Here is a 25191-nt window from a genome sequence, read left to right on the forward strand (position 1 = left end):
TGGTCAGAGCACAGAGAGAAGTCTGGCAGAGAAAAAGAAAAAGCTCCATGGCTGAGATAACAGCTGAGGACTCTCCTGAAGCTGTGCAGGAAGGGATGCTGTGGCAGTTTTGTGTTCCCCTTGGGGTGCCAGTGTGCCTGGAGCTCTGGGCTTTGTGGTTTCAAAACCCTAACCCTTGCTGGAAGGGTGAAAAACACCAATCTCTTGTTCTTAAAATTTTAAAAGTTTAATAGTAATAAAATGGTTTTTTAAATATTTGTACAAGTAGAGTAATAATAATTTGGACAATTTGAATTAGGACAATATGAGACAATAGAGACAAGGAATCACAGAAGTCCAGGTACCTTTTTCCTGGTAGCACAAGCCCCAGAAATGACCCCTGTTAACAAAGGATTAACCCTCAAAAGCAGCAGCCTGTTGCATATTCATACACCTCATACATGATGCATAAATTCCATTGAAATACAAGGTTCTGTCTGGTCACTGTCAGCTTCTTCCTCTAAATCCTAACAGCCCCTTTGAGGCGGGAAGAAGTTTGTTTCTTCTGATAAGAAGGGAATAAATTCTTTTTCCCTGAAAGATTTAGGTGTCCTGGAGCTGCTAGATCACTGCAAGTCCTTTCTTTAAAAAAAAAGTATCCTACAAAGCATAGCTTCCATTTTAATTACAAAAGTTACCTTTTTAACTACACAGCTGTGGGAATCCACAGAATCAGAGGTTTGGGGAAAGCTGCAAAAGGCCCCAGAGACAGCAGAGCTGTGATCAGAGCTAAGCAGGAGCCATGAGATTGGTCAGCAGAAAAATTATGTAAAAAGTACAAAAGCAAAGACAAATAGAACCATGGTCTGTGTATTAATGCTCATCTAGAATAACTCCCCAAGCTGCAGGAAAGTTTATCTAGTGAGATATTGGGGAGTTCTGAGCTTCATAACGGAGCTCTGAGCATCGTGTTTGAAGGCTCACAAGCAGGTGTTGTATTTGAAATAAGCAAAAATTGTTTTAACCAAAGGTAACTGTGCTTATAGTGGTTGGATGGAACCACTGTCAGTATAGAATATATACTGTACAGATATAAATACTGTCAGTGTGCTTCTGCTTTGTGTGATTGGGCAAAAAACTTTTAAAATTAGTTGTAACATTGAGTTCTTTGGGATGTGAGCTGCTGGCATCTTCCCATTGTCATACCCATGGAATGAGAGTGATGCTGGAAAATAAAACTGCTCAGGGAACATTCCCAGCAGTCCTGTTGGTGATTTGTATGTAAACCCCCGGCCGGCGATACACGACTACATTTATTATTTTATTAAAACCTCAATACAGCACTACTAACCAATATAGGAAAATACAAACAGCAAATATCTGTGTAGAGCCATATAATACGCAATTTCACAAGACTGATGCGGAGCAGCACAGCGACGGTGCCGATCCCCTCCGGTACCGCCGGGGCCGGACGCGCGCCGGGGGCCGGACGCGCGCCGGGGGCCGGACGCGCGCCGGGGGCCGGACGCGCGCCGGGGGCCGGACGCGCGCCGGGGGCCGGACGCGCGCCGGGGGCCGGACGCGCGCCGGGGGCCGGACGCGCGCCGGGGGCCGGACGCGCGCCGGGGGCCGGACGCGCGCCGGGGGCCGGACGCGCGCCGGGGGCCGGACGCGCGCCGGGGGCCGGACGCGCGCCGGGGGCCGGACGCGCGCCGGGGGCCGGACGCGCGCCGGGGGCCGGACGCGCGCCGGGGGCCGGACGCGCGCCGGGGGCCGGACGCTCCGTGACGCCACTGCCGGAAGCGCCGCCGTGCGATCTCCGCCCACAGCCCCGGCTGCCGCTCCGTGCCGGTGCCGGTGCCGGTGCCGCTTCCCACCATGAGCAAGCGCAAAGCTCCGCAGGAGAGCCCCAACCAGGGCATCACCGATTTCCTCTCCGGTAGGTGTGCGGCTCGGTGGGTTCCGCGGGTGGGAGGGCCGCGGCCCGGCCGCTCTCACCGCCGTTCTCCCGCAGAGCTGGCCAACTACGAGCGCAACGTGAACCGGGCCATCCACAAGTACAACGCGTACAGGTACCGCTCCCCGCCCTGAGCGCCCCGCGCCGCGCCCCGGCCCGGCCCGTTCGGGCGCTCACCGGCGCTGCTCCGCAGGAAAGCGGCCTCGGTGATTTCTCGGTATCCCAGCAAGATCCAGAGCGGGGCTGAAGCCAAGAAGTTGGTAAGGGCTGCCGGAGGGAGGAGCTGCGGCTGCCGGAGCGGGGAGCGGGGCTCCGGGGGAGCGAGGGGCGGGCGGAGCGGGGATGAGATGCCCGGGAGGGTTCCTGGGGAGCGGGATGAGGTGCTGGGGGATCCTGGGGAGCGGGGATGAGGTGCTGGGGGATCCTGGGGAGCGGGGATGAGGTGCCAGGGGGGTCCTGGGGAGCGGGGACGAGGTGCCGGGGGGGGTTCCTGGGGAGCGGGATGAGGTGCTGGGGGATCCTGGGGAGCGGGGACGAGGTGCCGGGGGGGATCCTGGGGAGCGGGATGAGGTGCCCGGGGGGATCCTGGGGAGCGGGGGGGCAGCCAGAGCCAGGGATGAGGTGCTCCTGGTTCCTGGGGAGTGGGGATGAGGTTCCTGGAGTTCCTGGGGAGCGGGAAGAGGTGCTGGGGGTTCCTGGGGAGGGGGGTTGAGGTGCCCGGGAGGGTTCCTGGGAAGCGTGGGGGCAGCCGGGTCCGGGGATGAGGTGCCCGGGGTTCTTGGGGAGCAGGGATGAGGTGTTGGGGGTTCCTGGGGAGCAAGGGGGCAGTCAGAGCGGGAATGAGGTGCTCAGGGTTCCTGGAGAACGAGGATGAGGTGCCTGGGAGGGTTCCTGTAGAGCAGGGATGATTTGCCAGGGGGTTACTGGAGAGTGGGGTTGAGATGCCCGGGGTTCCTGGGGAGCAGGGATGATGTGCTGGGGGTTCCTGGGGAGCAGGAATGAGGTGCCCGTGGTTCCTGGGGAGCAGGGATGAGGTGCCCGTGGTTCCTGGGGAGCAGGGATGAGGTGCCCGTGGTTCCTGGGAGCAGGGATGAAGTGCCCGGGGTTCCTGGGCAGGATGGGGGCAGCCCCGCTTCTGCCAGCGCCTTTTCTGGTACCCAGATCAGAGTTTGGGGATGCAGACGAGGTGTGGGGGTTTCAGAGCTGTAACTGGGCATCCCACGTGAGCCTCTACCTGGAAAAATGTCTTTCCCCTTTGCTCTCTTACTCCTTTGTTAATTCAAGAGATCTTGAGCAGTAATGAGCACTTATTGCTGTATAAACTTGATATAACCCTTGCATTACAGTGTTTATGCCATTTATGTTGTACCTTTGAATTCTTGTCCCCTTTTATGTTCCAGAATTTTATTGTGGTCTTGGGTGCCCCATGGTTCTTTCTGGACTCTAAATTCTGGGGGGGTTTTCCTTGCTTCCCACATATAATGACTTCAAGTGATTTTTTAAAGTTAACTTGTTTGTACTCACCCCCCAATATTTAGGATGGAGTGGGTGCTAAAATAGCTGAAAAGATAGATGAGTTCTTATCCACTGGAAAACTACGTAAATTGGAAAAGGTGGGTGCCTCTCTCCTGTTCTGTATTTCTCAATAGCTGCTTTTCTTGATAACTTGCAAAGTGTTCTGTTTGCTCTGCACATTTCTGTTGTTGTCCCTGGAGAGTCTTAGGAATGGTGAACAGAGGAGTGTATGATAAGTGGAAATCAAGGATTGGGAAGCTCAGACTCTTTGCTTGTGGCCCTGGGTACTGTGACTTGTAGTGAGCCCCCAAACCAGAGTCTGGCTGAGCTGTTTTATTTTCTTTAGGTTTCTTTTTGTTTGTTTATTGCACTGCTTTGTTTTTGTAGATTCGGCAAGATGATACAAGTGCTTCCATCAATTTCCTGACACGAGTCACTGGCATTGGGTAAAAGTTTCTTGGGGTGTTTTTAGGGCTTTTTTTTTTCCCCTTCTCCTGTTTATTTGATAAACTGATGAACAAAATTTGGATGATTGCACAAAATCAAGAGAATGAGCCTGAGCTGTTGGTGTAATGCCCTCAGTGGCAGGCTGTAGTTGTGTTTATGGGATTGAATGAGACAAAAGGGGGTAGAATGATGAATTACAGAGAGGGGAAGGAGAGAGATGTGGGTCAAGAATGGAACTTGTCAGGGTTTTCATGAAAGGAGAAGCAGAGCCTTGAAGGAGGCAACAAAACAAAAACAGACAAATAAAAAAAGCCCATGAGAACCCTGCTGCAGTGTTACCATGCATTTGGTATTCCTGAAGCAATATTGCCTATTTGCTGTGACTTCTTAAAATTTCTTACAATTACACCTCACTGTATAGTTACAGCAATGCTAAAAAATGTGCAGGCCAAGCTGGGGATCTCTGCTGACCAAAAGCATCAACTGAAAATGAGTCTGGCTGAGAAGATGTAAGCAGCCCCATGTTGTAGTGTGTGCCTCAGCCTTTGACAACCCACAGTTGTAAATAATTCTCATGTCCAGTTCAGAGCTGTAAGATCCTTGCTGCTCCTGATGCTTTGTCTCTTTGCAGTCCTGCTGCTGCCAGGAAGTTTGTTGAGGAAGGAATTAAGACTTTAGAAGGTGAGTGTGAATATGGGGCCTTGATTCACACTCCAGTAAATCATTTTTTCTGTCGAGCTGCCTCTTCCACATGTGGAACATGCCCCAGGCTTTGAGGAGGGTGTGTAAGATTCTAGAGCTGGTACACAGGCTTAAGGCATTTCACACATAGCCAAAGTAAAGTGTGTGCATGGAAGGTAACAAGGGTTTTAGCTCTTTGGTGGTCTGTTAAGTCTTGTTGGAAGTGCTCTGTGCATTTGTGGTCATCCTGTCAGCTGCTGGGTCTGTAATTTGAAATTCCCTCCTTTGAGGTTGGATTCTCCTTATGTATTCTTTACATGCATCATCTTTGCATTGATGGAAACTTACTGTAAGATTTTTTTGCCCTCAGTTAATGATTTTGTTTGGATTTTTTTTTTTCTAGATCTAAGAAAAATTGAGCACAAGCTGACCCATCACCAGCGAATTGGGTTGAAGTAAGCTTTCTTGGTGTTTCTAATGTCATGTAATGTCAGGTTGCACAGGCTGAGGAAGGTTCTCTCTGTGCTCTACATGCCTTCCAGCTTTTGTTTCATTCAGGTTGGAAGGCTTGGTGTCCATTCAGAGGGAAGTTAAAATCAAGTCACCTCCTCAGTTAGCTCCTGGAGAATCCCTTTAGTGAGGTTGGGGAGTTGCTGCTTCACAATCTGCATAGGAGCAGCCCAGGCTGGTTTTTTATGTGCTGTGAGCAAGGTGACCTTTGCAAGTCTGAGCTTGAGAATGCTGTGCTTGTCCCTCAGTGCTGCTTGCTGAGTGTCCCTTGGGTGTGGTGCTTTTGGGAGAGCTGCAGCTGTGTCTGTCAGGAGCTGCAGGTGAACCAAACAAACCCAAGGGTGTTTCACTCATCCTCTTTTTCTCCACAATCAAGCAGCATGCTGACAATTTGAGTTTTACAGTGGAAGGAAAATATATCTGGAGCTGTATTTGAGTTGTAGCTCCTTCCAACATGGGTCAGCTCTGACCCTGGATGGGACCTGTTCCTCCTGCTCACTGCTGGGCTGAGTCTTGTCAGGGAGGTTTTGTATTTTCAGAGGGCTGTGTAAGCATTAAGCAGTTGTTATATGGTGATACTTCTCCCACCTCAGCAGCTCTTTGTATGCAGTGGAAATACTGAGACCTGGTTCTTGTCAAACTCACAGTTGCAATTTTCTAAGATGTTTGATGAGAGTCAGGAGCTTTTTGTGAGGTGACAGCAGTGCAAGTTAGTATTCTTTCCTCTGACTCACGTTTAATTCACTAAAATTTGAAGATGCAGCCCCTACCACTCTTTCAGATACTTCTATTTTTATATTTGCAGATACTTTGAAGATTTTGAGAAAAGAATCCCGAGGGAAGAAATGCTGCAAATGCAGGTAAAAACCTCATTGTTAACATTAATGTGCTGCACTGATGGCCAGTGAGTGACTGACACCTCCAAACATGCTTCTTTCCTTTCTCCACAGGAAATTGTGCTCAATGAGATAAAGAAACTGGACCCAGACTACATTGCTACAGTCTGTGGCAGCTTTAGGCGAGGTTGGGACTCTGAGATTGTTTTCTTTATTTTGGGATTACAAGCAAGAGAAATTGCTATGTGTGTTGTTGTTCTTGACAGAATGTGCTGGAACCTTTCCTGTTAGTGTTGTCTGGACCAGCCAGTTCAGTGAAATCCTAGGTGCTCCATCCTTCCCCCATGAAGAGCAGTATCTTGTAACATGAATTGTTGGCTTTGTTTTTACATTTGTGCTGTAGAGTACAGCAGGAGATTCTTGGGTATTTTCTTATGTATGGGGAATATAAACTTTTGATGAAAGAATGAGATTCTTTTACTTCAAGATTATTTTTTATTTTGCTGATATCTCTAATAGTGACCATTCCCTGCTAGAAAAACCATGTAGGTAAGATGTTTGTCCAGCAACATTACTCTGCTTTGCCACACACAGAAGGATTTTTCTTTGCTTCTTTCTTGCCTAAGGTGCAGAGTCAAGTGGTGACATGGATGTTCTCCTGACCCATCCCAGTTTCACATCAGAATCATCCAAACAGGTGCTTTTCTCAGAAGTGTGCATTGCATAGAGACTCAGCCTTGTATTGCAGCTTTTTGTGGTTTTGTGTTTACTGGAATATTGAACTTTTCTCTTGGATTGCCCTGTTGATTTTGAGGAGTTACAATTACTTCTCAGGTCTGTTGTTATGGTGTTGTGTTCCTCTTGCAGAACTTGTCAATGTGTTTATTCTTACCCTTCTCTCCTTCCCCTTCCTGTCACACAGATTCCCCCACCCCTTGAATTCATGTGCTTTAATAGTGCAGAACTGTAAAACTGGCTGGATTAAAGGCAGACTGACTATTTCTTTATGTAGCCATAATCATTTAGATGATAGGAAACTGTCCTGCTAACTCTGAAGTAGCATTAATAACAATGCTTTTGTTTTTTTCCTGTGTTCCTTCTTTATATGTGTTGTTTAAAAGCTGAATTAGATTTGTCATTTCCAGCTGAAGGTGATCTCACATGGGGGTATTGGTGGAAATTGGTTTTATCTTGCACAACTGTAATTTTATTAGCTTTTTCCCACTATTGTTGTTACATTTTTTTCAGTTTGGGTCAAATTTCCTGTAGAATAGTACATATAATTATGATGATGTCCTGTATTTATAGGAGCCTCTGTCTTGTTATTTGTGAAGTAATTTCTTCTTCTTTGTTACCATTGTTCCTAGTCAAAACTTTTGCACCAGGTTGTAGAACAGCTGGAAAAAGTCCACTTTATCACAGATATGCTGTCTAAAGGTGACACTAAATTCATGGTAAGAGCTTTTTTGGTGCTGAGGCATCTTGTGGGGGGATTACTTTTCCTGCTGGAGCTGGGGGTGATGTGTGTTTGTTTTGTTTTTAATTCTCCTGCTTGCACCTCATAAGAATTTCCTGCAGGTAACTCTTAGGGAAAACCTCATGGTGAGATTTCAGTATGAGAAAGTGCACAGATATTTGTGACCTGCATCAGTTGTGTCCTGGATCCTCAGCACAGCATCACTTCTTCAGTTGCACCAGTGACCACTTCTGTAATTGTGTCCTCAGGATCTTGGAAACATTTAGCTTTGATCTCAGAACTATGTTTACCTGATTTTGTCTAATATATAATATAAATTTATCTCCTTTTGTGTCAGTTTTGCTGCAGAACAGATTTAATGGATAAACTACTAGACCTGGGATATAACAGGGATTATGAGGGATGTAAAGCAAGTAATGAATTACAAAAACTTGAATTTTTAGATCCCATGCTGACAGTGCAGGGCTTTTTTCCTTTTCTTAACGTGCTGATAGTTGTGCATATTGAAAAGCCTGATAATAATGACAGGGAAATGAGGATTTTTCCTGGTGCACTAATAATTTAAGAAGCAGTTGTATGCTACAGTGTAAAATAGTCATTCACTGTATTCTGATATCTGGCTGTTCTAGTAAAATATTTATTCAGTTCAGCAGGGATTTAACTTTGCTTTCCAGGATGGCTGAGGATTGTTCAGATGGCTCTCAGATCTGTTCATTTCAGCTGAATTTGGCCCTTATTTCCTTGCAGGGTGTCTGCCAGCTGCCAGACCAGGAGGATGGAACAGCTTATCCCCATCGCAGGATCGATATCAGGTGCAGGCATCACCCCCCTGCTTTAGCTCCCTGCCACAGAGCAGGCATTTGCATGATGTTTTTCACCCAAATCTCTATTTCCATGTTCAGAACATGGCATTTGCCAGCGTGGCAGCCACTGGGCAATTGCCAGCGATTGTCATTAGCAATAATGCTGTGCTTCAAATCATGATATTCTGATAAAATATATTTTATCATCCTGCTCTGACACTGATCCTCAGCAGGAGTGCAAGCACCATCAGCAGGCAGTGGCTGAGCACCAGTAACTGCTGGGTAAAGGTAGATCTGCTGAACCTTGCTTTCATATGCAGTTCCTTTCACTTTTGCATCTGGCTTGTGGGGAAATTCAATGTATGGAGCTGCAGAATGCAGACACATGAATACAAATCCAACCTACACATGTCTGAACTCCTGAATTTTAAATGGCTTGTTACTTCTTTGTTGTGTATTTTTTCTAAGTCTTCCCTTCTGCTTTTTATTCTAGGCTTATCCCAAAAGATCAGTATTACTGTGGGGTGCTGTATTTCACAGGGAGTGATATCTTCAACAAGAACATGAGAGCTCATGCTCTGGAAATGGGCTTCACAATCAATGAGTACACAATCCGCCGCCTGGGTGTCACTGGTCAGTCGGAATTCCTGCACTCACTGTCCTTCCTGGCTTTTGCACAGAGTATTCTTCCTATTTATGCACTTTGTGGGGTTTTGCACAGAGTATTCTTCCTGGTTTTTGCACAGAGTATTCTTTCTATTTATGCACTGTGTGTGTTTTTGCAGAGTATTCTTCCTATTTATGCACTTTGTGTGTTTTTGCACAGAGTATTCTTCCTAGTTTTTGCACAGAGTATTCTATTTATGCACTTTGTTTCTGCACACAGTATTCTCCCTAGTTATTGCACAGAGTATTCTTCCTAATTTTTGCACAGAGTATTCTTTTTATTTAAGCATTTTGTGTGTTTTTGCACAGAGTATTCTTTCTATTTATGCACTTTGTGTGTTTTTGCACACAGTATTCTCCCTAGTTTTAGCACAGAGAATTCTTTCTATTTATGCACTGTGTCTGTTTTTGCACAGAGTATTATTCCTAGTTTTTGCACATTCTTTTTATTTATGCATTTTGTGTGTTTTTGCACAGAGTATTCTTCCTGGTTTTAGCACAGAGAATTCTTTCTATTTATGCACTTTGTGTGTTTTTGCAGAGAGTATTCTTCCTAGTTTTTGCACAGAGTATTCTATTTATGCACTTTGTGTGTTTTTGCACAGAGTATTCCTCCTAGTTTTTGCACAGAGTATTCTATTTATGCACTTTGTGTGTTTTTGCACAGAGTATTCTTCCTAGTTTTTGCACAGAGTATTCTATTTATGCACTTTGTGTGTTTTTGCACACAGTATTCTCCCTAGTTTTTGCACAGAGAATTCTTTCTATTTATGCAGTGTGTCTGTTTTTGCACAGAGTATTCTCCCTAGATTTTGCACAGAGAATTCTTCCTATTTATGCACTGTGTGTGTTATTGCACAGAGTATTATTCCTAGTTTTTGCACAGAGAATTCTTCCTATTTATGCACTGTGTGTGTTTTTGTACACACAGTATTCTCCCTAGTTTTTGCACAGAGTATTTTTATTTATGTACTTTGTGTGTTTTTGCACAGAGAATTCTTTCTATTTATGCACTTTGTGTGTTTTTGCACAGAGTATTATTCCTGGTTTTTGCACAGAGTATTCTTTCTGGTTATGCACTGTGTGTGATCTCCTTCAATTGGTTGCAAATGTTTTGGGAATACTTCTGATGAATACTGTACTTGGTGGGATTTTTCACAGTGTCCTTTTTGATATTGGGCACCATTCCAGCAAGAAGGGGCAGCCTGCTTGCACAAGGGCCTCCTAATCTACTTAGTGACTTAAAGATCTTTTTTCTGTGCTGTACACAGCACATATTTGGTTTCCTGTTCTTTTTCATTTCCTTCAGTTGCTTTGCTTTGGAGGAGAGGTGAGTCTATATACCCACACACAATTATAAATTGATTTAACTGCATAACCCCATGGCCCCACAGTTAATTCATTACCTTATTTCCACTAATAAGAATGAATATGTAAATAGTGTGAAAATTTTGGGGAGGTTGTTCTGGGTGAGTTTTGGCATTTCTGGATGGTACAGACTTTTCCACCTTTCCAACATCCTGTGTGATTTGCTTGCAGGAGTTGCTGGAGAGGCCCTGCCAGTGGAATGTGAAAAAGACATTTTTGACTATATCCAGTGGAAATACCGAGAGCCAAAGGACCGCAGTGAATGACTTGGATTGGTTTAGAGCTGCAGACAGATCTTATGGCTTCTGACAGAGATGTGAAAGTGCATTGTCTTACTTTAATGCTGCTTGAAAAACTCTGTATTGCTGATGTCTGAAGCAAATCCATGGCACTTGAACAATTTGTTGTGAAGATAAATCCTGTGAGATGGCATTTTCATACAGTCACAGAATAATTTGGGTTGTAGGGACCCCTGAATGTCCTGTACTCCAGTCCCCCTGCCATGAGCAGAGCCTCTTTGATTAGAGGAGATTGCTTAGAGCCCAGTCCAGTCTGACCTTGAGTGTTTCTGGGGATGGGGCATCCAGCATCCCTCTTTGTATCTTATATAGGTGGAGATACCAGATTGAAACAGCCCTGTTTGTATCATGAAGTGCCCTGAAAGTGCCATTTTCAACTTCTCTCTGTATCTCCTCACACCTGTGTTAAGTGTCTTGGTGCTGAAGCAACTCATGATGGATTACTTTGAAAATCTTTCAGTGTGGGCTGTGTGCTAAGGTGGCCATTCTCCTGCTGCAGTGAACTGTGAATTTTAGATGTGTTTGGTACTATTGATTTTGGCTTGGTCTGATCAATTGATGCATTGCCACCACTCCTGTACACTCAGTCTGCCCTTTTTTATATGCAAACCTGTCAAATCTTATTTCACACCTCCCCTTTGAATGGTGGGAAAGGTAAGGAGTGCTTTGGATGTGAGATGAGGTCTCTCTTCAAGAACGCATTGCTGTTGTATTTGGGACAGGGATTCTGTTGTTTAACTTAAAAATGTCCAAAGTAGTAACTCCTAGTTTCCATGAGAGCTTGAAATGTATTGCTGCTTCTGCCTTTGAATACTTTGTCTTATTTTCATCTCACTTAAGCCTGCAGAAAAATTCCATTTTCAATTTATTCTTATACCAGGAGAGCTGATCAATCTTGGCAATGGAGATTACAGGCTGATGCTCTTTATCCATTTCTTTTCTTCCCTTTTTCTTGTTAGGGGTTTTAATTCTTTTCTGGGAATGTTCCCCAGTGCTAATGCATGTAGTAGTGTGTAAGAAAACTAGAATTTAACTTGGTGCTATGTAAAGTAATTTGATGCCTCATTGTAAAAACACATACATAGCTGATATATTTGGTATTTTCTGCAGTTATCAATAGGAATAAACAAACTGAATATCCCACCATGAATGTCTTTATTATTTTATTTGCTGTAATTTTAGAAGAAAAAAGCAGTAGCAGGTGTTTACCACGTGTACAAATATTTCCTGGGCAGCACACAGCATTACACTGATGCATTCTCCATAACCTTCAGCAGGTGGAACAGAAACTGCTTTGTCTTTGCCTCCACACAGAATTTGTTGGCTTTGCAGTCCCTCTCCATAAAACTGCAAAGAAAGAAAAGGGTTCCTCCAGAGAGCTTGCTTGTTTTTTGTGAATTATATAAATATACATTGTGGGGTTTTTTTCCCCCCTCTCCTTTCTGTCCCCACTCCCTCTCTCAGCATTCAGGGCTGGAGTGGCCCTAAGGGGTCTGTGCAGAACTTCCAGACGGGGCTGACAGTGAGTTAAGGAGGTTTGTTGATAAGGTAGGTGTGAAAAAAGCCAATCACTTGTTTTTTAAAATTTTTAAAGTTTAATGATAATAAAATGGCAATAAAAATAGCACTATGATTAGAGTAATAATCATTTGGGCAATTTGCATTAGGACAATATGAGAGAATAGAAACAAAGAGTTACAGACAGTCCTGTTCCTCTTTCTGGGCAAAATAAGCCCAAAAAGGACACAGGTGAACAGAGGATTAACCCTTAAAGCACCAGCCTGTTGCATATTCACACACCTCATCCATGGTGCATCAATTCCATTCACACACAGGATTCTGGCTGGGCAGTGTCAGCTCCTTCCTCTGAATCCTGACAGCATCTGCAGGGCTGAGCGAGGTGGGAAGAAGTTCATTTCTTCTGATAATGGGGCAATAAATTTTTTTTCTCTGAAAGATTCAGGTGTCCTGTGGCTGCTATCTCACTGCAAGTCCTTTCTTTAAAAAAAGCATCTTACACAGCATAGTTTCTATTTTAGCCTTATGTTATAACCTAAAACTATATTTACCACACTACTTGAGAAATACAGCATCCCTTTCTAACACAACACACACAATATTCACTTTAACATTTGCGAAAAGCCAACCATAAAATACACATTTCCCGCAGTGGGTGAAGGGGTTGAGAGGACCTTTGGTGCCCGCTGGGGTCTCGGTCCGGCTCGGTCCGTCCGCGGCTCGGCACCGCCGGCAGCCCCGGGCGCGCTCCCGCCGCGCCTCGGCCGCGCGCACGGGGCGGGGCGGGGCGGGGCCGAGCCCGGGTGGGCGGGGCCGCAGCCTGGGCGCGTGCGCAGCGCCGGCGCGGCGCATGCGGCCGTGGGGGCGCCGGGAGCCGTACCGGAGGCAGCGCGGGCGGCAGGTAGCGCCGGGGCCGCGGCGGGGCTCAGGGCCGGGCCGGGCCGGGCCGGGTGGGGCCGGGCCTCGCGGCGCTGTCCGCCTGCAGCCCGCTGCCGTCCTCTGCGCCTCACCGAGGCGGAGGCGGGCGGCCCCCGAGTCACCTTGCCGCGGCGGAGGCCCGGGGGGGCGCCGGCCGCTCGCTCCGGCGGCAATTCCTCGCCCGCAGGCCCGCGCGCCGCCGGAGGGGCGGCCTGCACGCGGGGCCGCCTCCGTCCCTCTGAGACCGGGCGGCCGGGGGCGTTGCCAGTCGCTCCGCTTTCCGGGCCGGCAGGCACGGACTCGTGAGGCGGCTGCGAGGCGAGTGTTGCCACGGCGCCGGCATTTCGGCCGGGAGAGGAAGAGGCGCGGAGCGCGCCCGCTCCGTTACCCGTTGCGTAACGCGGGGGCGGCGCTCGCGCTCCCGGGGCCGCGCAGCCCCTCCGGCCCCGCCGCCAAAGGTGCGGGGCGGTGCTCGTGGGCCAGGCCCCGGCGCGCCCCTCAGGACACGGGAAACCCGCCTGACGGTTGTTGTCATTCCTTGGGCCGGGATCCTTTGGTGGTGATGGGGGTTTCGTGTTTCTTTTCCCGCTGCATCTGGTTGATTCAAATTTATCGTTCAGAGTTGTGCTACCGACAAGTCTGTCTGCAAGTAGAGCTGCTTGTTGTTAGCAGAGAATTGATGTGTTTCAGTGTGGGATAACCTCGAGAATCTCTTTTTTTTAAACACATAGAACACACAAGATACAGCTCCACAGTGTAAAGACAATGAACAGGCTTACAATTTTCCAGATGTCTCAATAGCCTTATTAAAATGAGCTGTAAACACAAGAGATTGTCATCCAAAAAAATGACATTTAGGATTTTTGATACTGGGTGCTGCAGAGAAAAACACAAAATGAATCAGCAGTAGGAATGGCAAAGAGTTGTCCTTAAAATCAATTGAAAGGAGCATCTTTTCTACCTTTTCTCTTCTGGAGCAGATGTGCCTTTATATTTATGCAAACTTATTTTAGAAGAGGAAGACTAATTTTCCACTGGGGGAGAGTTTGCCTACTTCTTTACTGTGGGTTTTCTGATGCAAAATCCCTAAATTGTGGTAATAAAATGCAATATTACATGCTCATGTAGTTGTAACAATATTAGGAAATGTACCCCTATTAGCAAATTTATCTTTTGTGTGCACAGTGCAGAAACACTCACTGACAGCTGCTGGACCAGCTACAGAGATCTCTTTCCTATTTTTCACATCTCTGAAAAAGCTTTCTGTGAATTCACAAGTGCAGATGGAAGTGACACCTGTTTTCCTTTGGAATTGTTAAGTGTGGATGTTGTTTGCCACTTGAGGTTCCTTTCAGAGTGGGTCCCATCACAAAAGCAATATTTCTTCATTATCAGAACACCAAGAAGGCTCCCATGAGTTCTTTTTGCAATTCAAGGCTGTGAGGCCAGCACATGTAGTGGAATGTAATAGCTGGGGGGGTTCAGTAATTCTAAATAATGGATTGGATTTTAGAAATTCTTTGAATCTAAGCTTGATTTGGACAAAGCAACAGCGATGCAAGGATGAACATTCTCCAAAGATCTGACAGTTCTGTATTGGTGATGTTCTCAGAGACTGCTAATCATAGATGTTCATTAATGCATGGATATAGTTTAGATTTTATGCTGTTAGAGCTAAGATTCTTACAGCTTGCTGTGTGTTTCAGATCCAATGGCTGTCCCACCGTCATACTGTGACTTGGGAAAGTCTGCCAGAGATATTTTCAACAAGGGATATGGTAAGTAAGATGAGGGTGGTTTGATCACCTTTCATATTTTTTCCTTAGGCATCTTGAAAATGCCTGTAAGAACACAGGTACCTCAGAGATTCCCTGACACCTCCCCAGCAGAGCCCTGGAGCATCCAGCCCCTCCTGATTCTGAGCTTTGCATGTGTTATGATGATAGTAGTGCAGTGGCAGAGAGTTTGAGGGGAAGATGACAAGTTTGACCTTAATATCCACTCCAGAACAGTCTCTGAAAAATGCTGCCTCCTTTTTTTACCTTCTGCTTTTTCTATTTAGAGTCATTAAATCAGGAATACTGATCCAGATTGCTGTAGGAGACCATATGTGGCAGTAAACAGGTTCCTGGGAAAAGTGACCTTTATGTTAACCAGAACAGCCTGTTGTTAAAGATGGAGTGCAGATATTTTCACAGTATTTGCATTTGTCCTTTTTCTGGAAACAGTACTAGAAAGTTGATTTTTTTCAATCTGAGTTTGTCTGCAGTAAAGATTTCATTTGTATCCCAAATCCAGATGCACTGTGGCCTGGTCTCTCACCCTGGAGTTCAGGCTTTGCTAAAATGAACTCAAATTCCCTGCTTTAAAGTCAGTCACTTCAAGCTTTTCTGCTTAGTGCAAGGGCCAGGTATTTCCCTAGATTCAGAGCAGCCAGAAAAGGAAGAAAGCAATAGTACTTCTGTATATGGCACTGATTGAAATGACTTGAAACTTTTTTTTTTTTGGAGTAGAGGAGAAGAAAAATGAAATCAGAAATAAAATGTAAACTAAGTAAATCAGAAGAGATGGTTAGCTGTATTGAGGGGTGCCAGACTTGAGGTAGCTACAGAAGGTGAAGGTGATTGATGGTTGGTGTTACTTTGAGTTGTCAGAATTCCTTCAATCATTCTTCTCATAACCCTCAATATGTTCAACAACTGTTTAAACATAAAAATTGCTTCAGGTCAGTGTCCCCTATCTGGCATGCTTTGGGTGTGTTGGAAATAAGCCTTGTTTGTATCTTTCAATGAAACAGGTGCTGTGTGCTATTTTATTTTCAGGATTTGGAATGGTCAAGTTAGAGTTGAAGACCAGTTCTTCCAGTGGGGTGGTAAGTATTGGGGACTTTACACATCACCAGCATAGCAATGGAAGGACAAATTCCTGAACTGGTAACAAGTATTATAACTTGCTAGCAGGTGTTGCTTCTCTCTTTTATTTCTCATTTTAAAACTCACAGCTGACTGAGATATTTCTACAGTAGTCTGAAGCTGATGTAGCAGTCCATTTTTCCCTGTGGCATGCAAGAATTTTCTTACACCTTGTTGTTACTTTCCTGCCTGTTCCATTGACACATCCCCAACATGAGTTTCTTCACCTTACATAGCTCTCATTTCTACTTAGGAATGCAACTGAGTTTCCCTGCAGTTATTAGTTTTCATAGGAATTTTAGTCCAGAGGGACTTTTATCCAAAAGGTCAAGGGACAAGTAAGCACCAGAGTTTAACTTAACTGTGTTTTCACTCATGTCCACTGTGCTTAAAATTCAAGACTTAATTAAAACTGAAAACAGTCCTGTATGTTGAATTTGAGAGCTTAAGTAAGCTTTAGCATTCCAAGTAACAGGAATATCCTGTGATCCCCATTTTAATGATGGAGAAATGGAGTTCCTCACAATTCCACAGGAGAGCTGGCAAAACCAGGAATGGGTGTCATCATTTTGATCTTTAACCACAGGCATACATGATCTAGTAGATAATATTTTTCTTACACTGAGTTCTGCATGTCTTACCTACAGCTCAGTGCTGTTCTGAGTTGCTTCTCAGCCTACTCACTTCTGTATTACTGTGTTCTGTCTCAATTGAGCTTTTGATGATTCCTTGCATTGTGCACCAGGGATGTGTGGGCACATGGAATTTATGTGTTCTCCATACTGTGGCTGCTGCTGCTTGCTGACATCTCTTGAAGGCAGTTTTCCTGGCTGGAAGTTTTGATTCTCAAACAATATGCTAATAGTTAATTATGCTGTCTTCTGATTGTGATGGAACATGAGCAACTGTATTAAGTTCTAAAATGAGCTTTTTTCTTTTCCATGCAATTTTCTTTGGATGTTTATCCAGTTGGTAAGAATGGTGACTGTTTTTGACATGATGGCTCTTTATTGCTTTGTCTCACAAGGCTTTTTGTGCTGCATACTAAATCATTTGTAAACTGATGAATTGTTTTTAGTTGTGTTGTTATTCATGTTGCACAGTTTGACTGTGTCCATAGCCCTGGATCTGCTGTATGATCCATGCATGTAAAGCCATTTGCAATCTTTGTCCAACAAGAACACTGTAAAAACAGCAAATCAGATAGATATAGTATTGGTACAGTTGTCTGTTGCTTCAGGTTTTGAGCTTGTTAGTGATTCTGATGCAACAATAACAGAGTTTTGGGGATGGAGATGAAGTTAGGAACAAAGTGTGAGATGTAATTCATACATGGATATAGTGGTACCTCAGATTGTTACAACACAAACTGTTCTTCACATGGATTTCAAACACCCCAGTGATAGTGTCTGTTGATTATAAGTGTTTCATGGATTGCAAGTGGTTTTGCCTGCTAAGTGCATGGCATTCCTGTAGATGCCAGGCACCAGGAACTAGAAGGACAGTGAGAAGCTGTGCTTAACTGCTGCTGCACACTGGTGTGTGACATGGAGCCAGAATGAGTTTGATTTTTCAGCTACAAAAACGTCAAGAAATTACGGTTTGGTGAGATGTTCTGGTTTACACAGATACAGACTGATGGCAGCAGATTTCTGTCTCTGTGGCATCTGCTTCCAGAAGCAGATTGGAGTTCTTGATGCCTGACAGAATGCTTTGGCTTTTGATCATATGACAGTGCAGGGGTTTTTATTTCCTTTTGCTTTGAGGCTCATGTTTGCAATGTCCTTTACTTGATCTGAGAAAGAAACCAAGCTTTTTAAATCAGTTTCCTGTCTAAAGATGAGAAGACAGTTACTTCTGAATTCTGATGCAGGTTTGAGACATCTTTACACTGAATTTGTGGAAGTGGCATTAGAACACTGTATAGAAATTATGTCATAAAGTAGTCTTAACACATCCTGACTTCTGTCACATGTTTTGGTGGCTGGCTAGATGTGTTATAATAACTGCTGTGCTCTTGCAGTAGTGCATTATCTCTAGTAAGTGTCTCCTCCTGCTCCAGCAGCATCCCTCAATGCCCCAAACTGTGTGTAAGGACTGGGACCTGTCTCCCTAGCTTTCACAAACATTTAAAGACAGTTTTTGTATCCTTGTATGCTCTGCAAAGTCCAGAATTGTCAAAGTAATATACATGCAGGAATGCAATCCTGGAATGAGAAGGATCTGGAAAGTCAGGGTTCCAGAGCTTGGCTGTGTTGGAAATGGATCCTGCCATCTCTGAAGCACTGTGTCTTTCAATACTTAACCTTCAAGAGAGACAAAACTTGTAAATGCAGTGACAGATTATTTCTCTTCAAGGGAAATACTGGAGAGATGACAAATAAGAGAAGTTCTCAGACACTTCTTAAAACCTAACTCATGTACCTTGAGCTTACTGCTGGGGCAATGTGTCTGCTCAGTACTCAGCTGTGCATGGAACACTGAGTAGAATCTCTTGAGCTGTTCCAGGAGAGATGTACAGTGAGATTTCAAGTCCACTAAATAACAGGAAGCTCTGGTGTGTGAAGAATTGACCAAATAGCATATTACAAAATAGATGTTACACAAAATTCCAAGTGGTTGGAGGCTGCTGAGTGAAGGAGCAGCCTGGCAGGGTGATATCAGGGTGCTCAGGTCAGGTTACTTTCTGATACTGTAAAGGAGAAAAGGTCTGCAGTTTGAAGGTGCCTTATGAAGGGTGACAGCTTCTGAAGCAGAGTTACTGGCTGAGGGGATGAAAGAGAAGTTGTGGGGAAGGCACTAAAGTCATCACCACAGAATATGAAGAGTCAAAATGACAGTAGCATAAAGGGTAGGGGGACCACAATTAGGGTGCAGCAGTTGGTATGAAAAGCATCAGTTCTCCAGAAAACATTTTCACTGCTGAAACACGGCCAGAGGGAAATTATTAAATGCAGAAACACACAAGATGTTCAGAGAAATGTGAGAATAGACGACTTTTCTTTTCCCCATTCACCTAACTTGAATGTAGCATTGCTTTTCCAAAGGGGGAGCAGATTTCCAGGACTTGCTTTTTCATCCACAATTGGGACACAGTACTTGTAAGATGATAAAAGGAATTCTAGGAGATTGTGAAGAAAAATCCAGCAATATATACAGCTTTGTATCCCAAGCAAGTATCTTTTTATATCTGGGTATAGAGTCACATGAAGGTACAGAGCAAATTGTGGAGTGTTGAAATAACTGCCACTTTGGCAGTGGAAGTCAGAAAAAGGACTTTTTGATGCATAAGCTTGGGAAAAAGTGTGCTAAAGTTAAAATGGGGGGTAGCAGGTAATCAAACTGCCATGATGAGAAGTCAATCAAGGTGTCAGGTCTTTGTGTAACACAGCTTTTGCCAAGCTAGGCAAGTTCCAAAGCTCTATCAGTACACCTCAATAAAAGAAATATTCAGAACAGGGCTGCCAGAAGGAGTAGCATTTTGTGACACAAAAGAAATTATTTTAGGTGGGGATAGGGAAGAGGAGGGTGATGATTTTGAGGGTTCTGTCAAAGGGCCTAAAGGTGTGAGTGCTGGCAATTGACAAGTGGGAAAACTGAATGTAATTAAATATAAAGACTAAAACCCTGTGATTAACTTGGTTGATGCATGGTGCTAATGAGTTTGTGGGTTTGATCTCATCCTCATAAGGGTTGGACTCAGTGATTCTTCTGGCTTCCTTCCAGCTCAGACTGATTTGTGATTCTGTGATGTTGTGCTCTTGACAGGAATTCAGTGCAGTCGGTTCTTCCAACACGGACACGGGCAAGGCTTCGGGCAGTCTAGAGACCAAATACAAGGACAAGTGCCATGGACTTACATTCACTCAGAAGTGGAACACAGACAACACATTGGGAACAGAAATTTGTGTCGAGAATAAAGTAAGACTAAGTAGATACTTTGGAAATATTTCTGCAGCTGGTATGAGATGGTATTGAAATGAACAGAAAGCACTGGAGAATGAAAATTGCACAAAAGTGTCTGGAGTATTAAAAGAAGTTCCATGTGTTTGCAGAATACAAATTTGGGGGGTGCTGGGTAATGAGTTACTGGATTACCTAGCTAGTTGAATGAAGTTAACTATGTAGAACTGTCACTGCTGCAGCCAGGCAGGGAAACCAAAGACAATTCTCAATTTTAAATGCTTTAATGTATAAGAACTCAAATTTGGCTGCATTGAGATTGAATATATTTTGTAACATTGAAGAGGAAGATGAATTGAAAGCAGCTTGGCACTGCTTACACAAAGGGTTGCTAGCATGCAGCACTCTCAAAACACAATTCTTTTTGATATTAACAGGTTTATGCCTTTCACTTAATGCCTCAGGTATAAGGTAATGATGCCAAAGATAGTAAAAATTCTGTAGTGCCATCTGCCATGTATGGCCATTCACTTTCACCTGTGCTTCAAAATGGAAAGTGCTGCCTAGCTTATAACAAAGGTGGGGGAAATGAGATGGGTGTGTGCTTTGGCCTGTGAAGAAGCACTGTGTCTTAACACAGTGTCTGTAGATTATGAGAGATTTTTGAGCTGCTGTGTGGACTGTTTGAACTATAAAGAATAAGGAAACATGACTTGAGTTGTTTTCTTTCTGTCAATATTCTGTGAATAATTTTCTTGCTGTCAGCACTAGATGTGTCAACTTCCCATATGTAAACCTAGGGAATTTTTACAAGGTCTGTGCTGTTAAAAAGCTTCCTTGTGGGAAGAAAAGGTCCTGTTTTAATCCTTCATCATGCAGCATCTTCAGATTTCATTGTAAATTATGAGGGAGACATTACAGTTCTATTTTGTTTTCTGTTTAGACAGGAAGTAGAGTTCTAGTAGTGCAATATAAGAAATTTTGTTTCAACTGATTTTTGAGCAGATGTGTATTTTTCTTTGCAGATGGTCGACGGGTTGAAGGTGGCTCTTGACACTACATTTGTACCAAACACAGGGTAAAATTTTCTATTACCTTTATCTACAGACTGTTAGAATTTCCCATAACTTCTAAAAATACTTTGCTCATTGTGTAAAAGCTCAGCATTTATTGCAGAAGATAATGCAATCACTAGAGAATCTTCTGCAGGCAGTGGATAAACTCAGAAGGACAAGCTCTGCTTGAAAGAATTCTTCAGCTTTTTGGCCAGTGGCAAATTTATCATTTTGCAGTAGGTACTAATCTCTAACTCTCCCCTTAAACAACTAGATCTTCATCTTCTTGACAGTCCTAAGGCTGTCAAGTCAGTGAGTCAATTTTTATTTTTATTTTTGCTGATGCTTTTGGCCAGATGATGTCTGTGCACAGTTGAATGAGGAGGTAGAATGGGCAGTGCAAAAGCACTTAGTTGTTTTTCTCAATTCACATGTGCTTAAATTTGGTAAGTAGCAGAGCAAAGGAGAGGTGTTTATGTCTGAATAATGCACAAAGACTGAGACTGCTTTGCAAATAAGGACTGGTACTGATTTATTGATGGGGAGAGCCTGTCAGAAGACTTGAGTTTGAAAGGCTGCTTGAACATGAGGAATTAGAAGCTAAGTCAAAAATGAGACCCCAGCCAACTGGCAGCACAAGTGTTCTGCTGTGTCTTGAGTGGAAGAGAAAGGAGGTTTGGGGGGAGAATTAAAGAGATGTCAAAGTTTTGTTGTAGTTGTGTTTGAATTGGTAGCAAAGTGAACAGACACTCATTGGAGAGAGGAAGAGGTGTCACAAGAGGGCCAGAAAAAGGCAGACTGAGGGGATGATGTCTGCAGGATGAAGGGATCTGGTTTTGGTAGAGGAGACTGGTGCTCAGCAGTGAAGAAAGGAAAGCAAGCACTGCACAAGGAAGGAACAGTGGAGATACACACAAAAATTCACTGAAAGACAGCTGTTGCTGCAGGTTTATGGATGCTCCTGAAATAAAGTGATGATGCCATAACTCATTACATTCAGAGAAAACAAAATTTGAAACCAGATGGGTTTTAAAGCATTAAGGAGAAACAATTTTGTCTCTCTTGAGGATTGTATGGAGTTTGAGATGGTAGGGGGAAAAGTGGCACCAGGTAAATATACACAGCACCATTATCCTTATCCTGTGCCCTCTTCAGCAGCAAAGTTTTGAGTAGGGAATGCAATAATTTCATTAACTGGCCTTTATTTCAATACATATTGAAATAAAACTACATTCATGACATCCTTGTATACTCCTGTGGCTAAAACTGCATGTTTATGTTTCTGCAGGAAGAAGACTGGAAAGTTGAAGACCACCTACAAAAGAGATTATGTCCATGTAGGCTGCAGTGTAGACATTGATCTCTCTGGACCAACTGTTTATGGCTGGGCAGTGGTGGGCTATGAAGGTTGGCTTGCTGGCTACCAGATGGCTTTTGATACAGCCAAGTACAAGGTTTCACAACGTAACTTTGCCTTGGGATATAAGGCAGAAGACTTTCAGCTGCACACTAATGTGTAAGTATTACCTGAGTCTAAAAAAACACCAGAGGAGCCAAACTGTAGGAATAGTCAGCAGTAATGGCCTTAGGTCAAAGGTGGGTGAAGGGAATGCTGAATTGTTTCCAATTAATTTATATTCGGTGTTTTCATTTCCAGTACAACTAAAATGGGGACAGCTTCCAATCTCTTGGCTGTCTTGACACCTTTCAGAGTAATTTTGGGGTTTGTGTATCTAAGATAGTGATGTAAAGGCCCTTTATGGTAATTTGTAATTAAAAGCTGTGAGCTTTAACTTCTGTAATGGCACAAGACAAAAAAAGCCTGCAATTAAACCCCCCCTGTACCTTCTCCCCTCTCAATCAGACAGAAAGTTTCTCCCTCAGAAATGGCCAAGGTGAAGGAGAAAAGAGGGGTAGCATTGTGTTTTTTTCCAGCTGTAGGCTTGGCATTCACATGGCCTGGGATGCTTTGCAGATGGTATAATTTAAACAGTGTAATGCAACAACATGGTTTCCAGTCTCCTTTGTGTGTTGCTGCACAGTGGCATTTACCTGGGTGGGTTGTTGTTTGGTTTGTTTTTGTCAGAACCTCAAACTGTAGGTCTCTGGCTCTTGGAAAATCCTGTTCCATTCTGCAAAGCAAAATATGTTTTGTGTAAAAAAATAGGAGCAGCAGTGTGCCAGCTGCAGCTAGGAAGCAGTGAGCTTGGGCTCAGGGAAGTGTTGGATCTCTTGGATCAGTTTAGGAGTTAATGATCAAATGATTGTGGGGAAGGGTTAATCTAAGACTAAACAAGGCAAGGCTTGACACACTTGCATCTGTTCCAACCAGGAATGATGGCACTGAGTTTGGTGGGTCTATTTATCAGAAGGTTACTAATAAGGTTGAGACATCAGTCAATCTTGCATGGACTGCTGGCAGTAACAACACACGTTTTGGTATTGCTGGAAGGTACCAACTGGATGAAAAGACTTCTGTTGCGGTAAGAATTTTGTTACAGAAATGAGTATTTCAAGCTCCCCTAAATACTGAAAATTCATTTTATGAGGCAGTTGCTTTAACTAATTACTGAGGTAGATTGCAAACTGTGGCTTCTGTTGTGGTTCAGATTTAAATTGGGACCTCACACATCACATTGGTGAAATTATTGGGGAAAAGAAGTCCTAAATATAATTTTGTCCATAGTGAAATAATCTGACTAGCATGCTTGGAATAGTGTGCTGCAAAATATATTTTAAAAGGTAATGAAAGGACACAGTGTCCTTTTAATCCTGAAATCCATCATGTAAAACCATATAATGGTTAAATGGTGGAAGTTCAGCTGAGCTAACAGCCCTCTCTGAATAGTAAGTTAACCCTTGAAAGTCAGCTGACATGTGAGTGTTTTAATACTAAAACTGAAGTAACAAGCATTCACCTTTCAAAACAACAATTAGTTTCAGGACCATTGAACCAAAATTAAAGATGAGAAATGCTATTGTAAAGAGCTCAAAATGCAGCAATGCAAAAAGGGGATTGTGTATTCATGTATTTCTTGCTCATTAGAAGAAAAAGAAAATCACTCCTGAGTGATGTGAACAGGCTCTGAGGGGCTGTAGTGAGTAGCTCTTTAAAGGATACAAAGACATGATAGAGGGGGAAGTGAAGAACAGCATGGCATTCTGTGCAGGCAGAATTGGTGTAGGAATACCAATTGCTTAAGATGGAAACTCCTGAGAAAAGGAAAAGATTGCAACTTGCTTCCAAGAGAGGTTGGTCTACAAGTAGCTGAAGAGCATTAATGCAAAGCCCCTTCTCAGGGCACTGGGACACTTCTGTATGAATATTCAAGTATTCAGGGTATAAATACTGTGATTTTTTTTTTTTTTTTGTAGGCCAAAGTGAACAATGCCAGCCTCATTGGAATTGGTTACACTCATGCCCTCCGACCTGGTAGGTAATTCTCACTGCAAGTGAGCAAATAGTATTAAGAACTACACTGTGCTTTAATTAAGAACAGAACAGATGAACAATGAGCTAGAAATCTTTCTGCAGACTCAGAAGTAAAGGATGTGTGTGTACACAAGTTCCTGTGGAGCTGAGGTACCTGAGGCAGAGCACTGCACAGGGATCTGGCTCAGTGTATGATGGTTCTCATGAATTCTTTTGTAGGTGTAAAGCTGACACTCTCAGGCTTGATTGACGGCAAGAATTTCACTTCTGGAGGTCACAAACTCGGGCTGGCATTTGAGCTGGAGGCTTAACACAGCTTTAAGTAAAACAACTGGTGGTGCTCTGGAAGATGAAGGAAAAGTGTACCCCATGCATTTCAGCCTTAATATTACTCTGAAATTTGAAGAAGTGTGAACTTCCTACTCTTCCCAAGAATGACTTTAACCCAATGCTGAAGTCCAGAGTGTGCCAGCACAACGGAGGAAGACACGTGAAGGCATGCATGGAAGTTGTGATGTTTGTGCCACATTTCAGTTTCCTGTATTTTAAATCTGTTTCAAAAAGACCAGAAGAAAATCCAACCTCTCCCCACTATTGTATTGCATTTTGCATGTCCTATACTTCACAGCCTTTTATAAAAGGAGGTCTCTGTGCTGTAGTGGAAATTTGGGGTTACATCAGAATGAAATAAATTGGTCACGGTCAGAACACAAGGTTGGTGTGTGTTGACTCTCACCAAGTTTCCATCCAGCTGGGTTTTTGGTCTTTTTTTTTTTTTCTTTTCATGCAACTTTATAATAGATAATCTGCAAATGCTTTGTTACAGGATACCTGTACACTGAAGATTTCCTTCTCCTGTGGTTTCTAGGATAACATTCTTACCCCTCTCATGTTTTAGAGACCCGCACAGTGCA

The 25191-nt window shown here is 43.9% G+C and overlaps 2 protein-coding genes across 2 annotated transcripts; both read left to right on the plus strand.

The window, feature by feature from the left end:
- The first annotated feature begins 1784 nt into the window (after positions 1–1784).
- POLB (DNA polymerase beta) lies at positions 1785–11676 on the plus strand. Its single transcript, XM_084221743.1, has 14 exons — positions 1785–1918; positions 1994–2051; positions 2130–2196; positions 3475–3549; positions 3839–3897; positions 4530–4579; positions 4983–5034; positions 5895–5949; positions 6040–6112; positions 6552–6622; positions 7293–7379; positions 8150–8214; positions 8699–8838; positions 10411–11676. The coding sequence occupies exons 1-14, from the start codon at positions 1858–1860 to the stop codon at positions 10503–10505; spliced, it is 1008 nt and encodes a 335-aa protein (XP_084077869.1). The 5' UTR covers positions 1785–1857; the 3' UTR covers positions 10506–11676.
- Positions 11677–12878: 1202 nt separating this feature from the next.
- Positions 12879–24990, plus strand: VDAC3 (voltage dependent anion channel 3). The gene is made up of 9 exons (XM_084221840.1): positions 12879–12957; positions 14681–14752; positions 15797–15846; positions 19655–19807; positions 20815–20867; positions 22133–22360; positions 23177–23327; positions 24220–24277; positions 24497–24990. Exons 2-9 carry the CDS (start codon positions 14686–14688, stop codon positions 24586–24588), a joined length of 852 nt encoding a protein of 283 aa, XP_084077966.1. The 5' UTR covers positions 12879–12957; positions 14681–14685; the 3' UTR covers positions 24589–24990.
- The last annotated feature ends 201 nt before the right edge of the window (positions 24991–25191 follow it).

This window comes from Fringilla coelebs (assembly GCF_963513975.1).
Source record: "Fringilla coelebs genome assembly, chromosome: 26".
Lineage (NCBI taxonomy): Eukaryota > Metazoa > Chordata > Aves > Passeriformes > Fringillidae > Fringilla > Fringilla coelebs.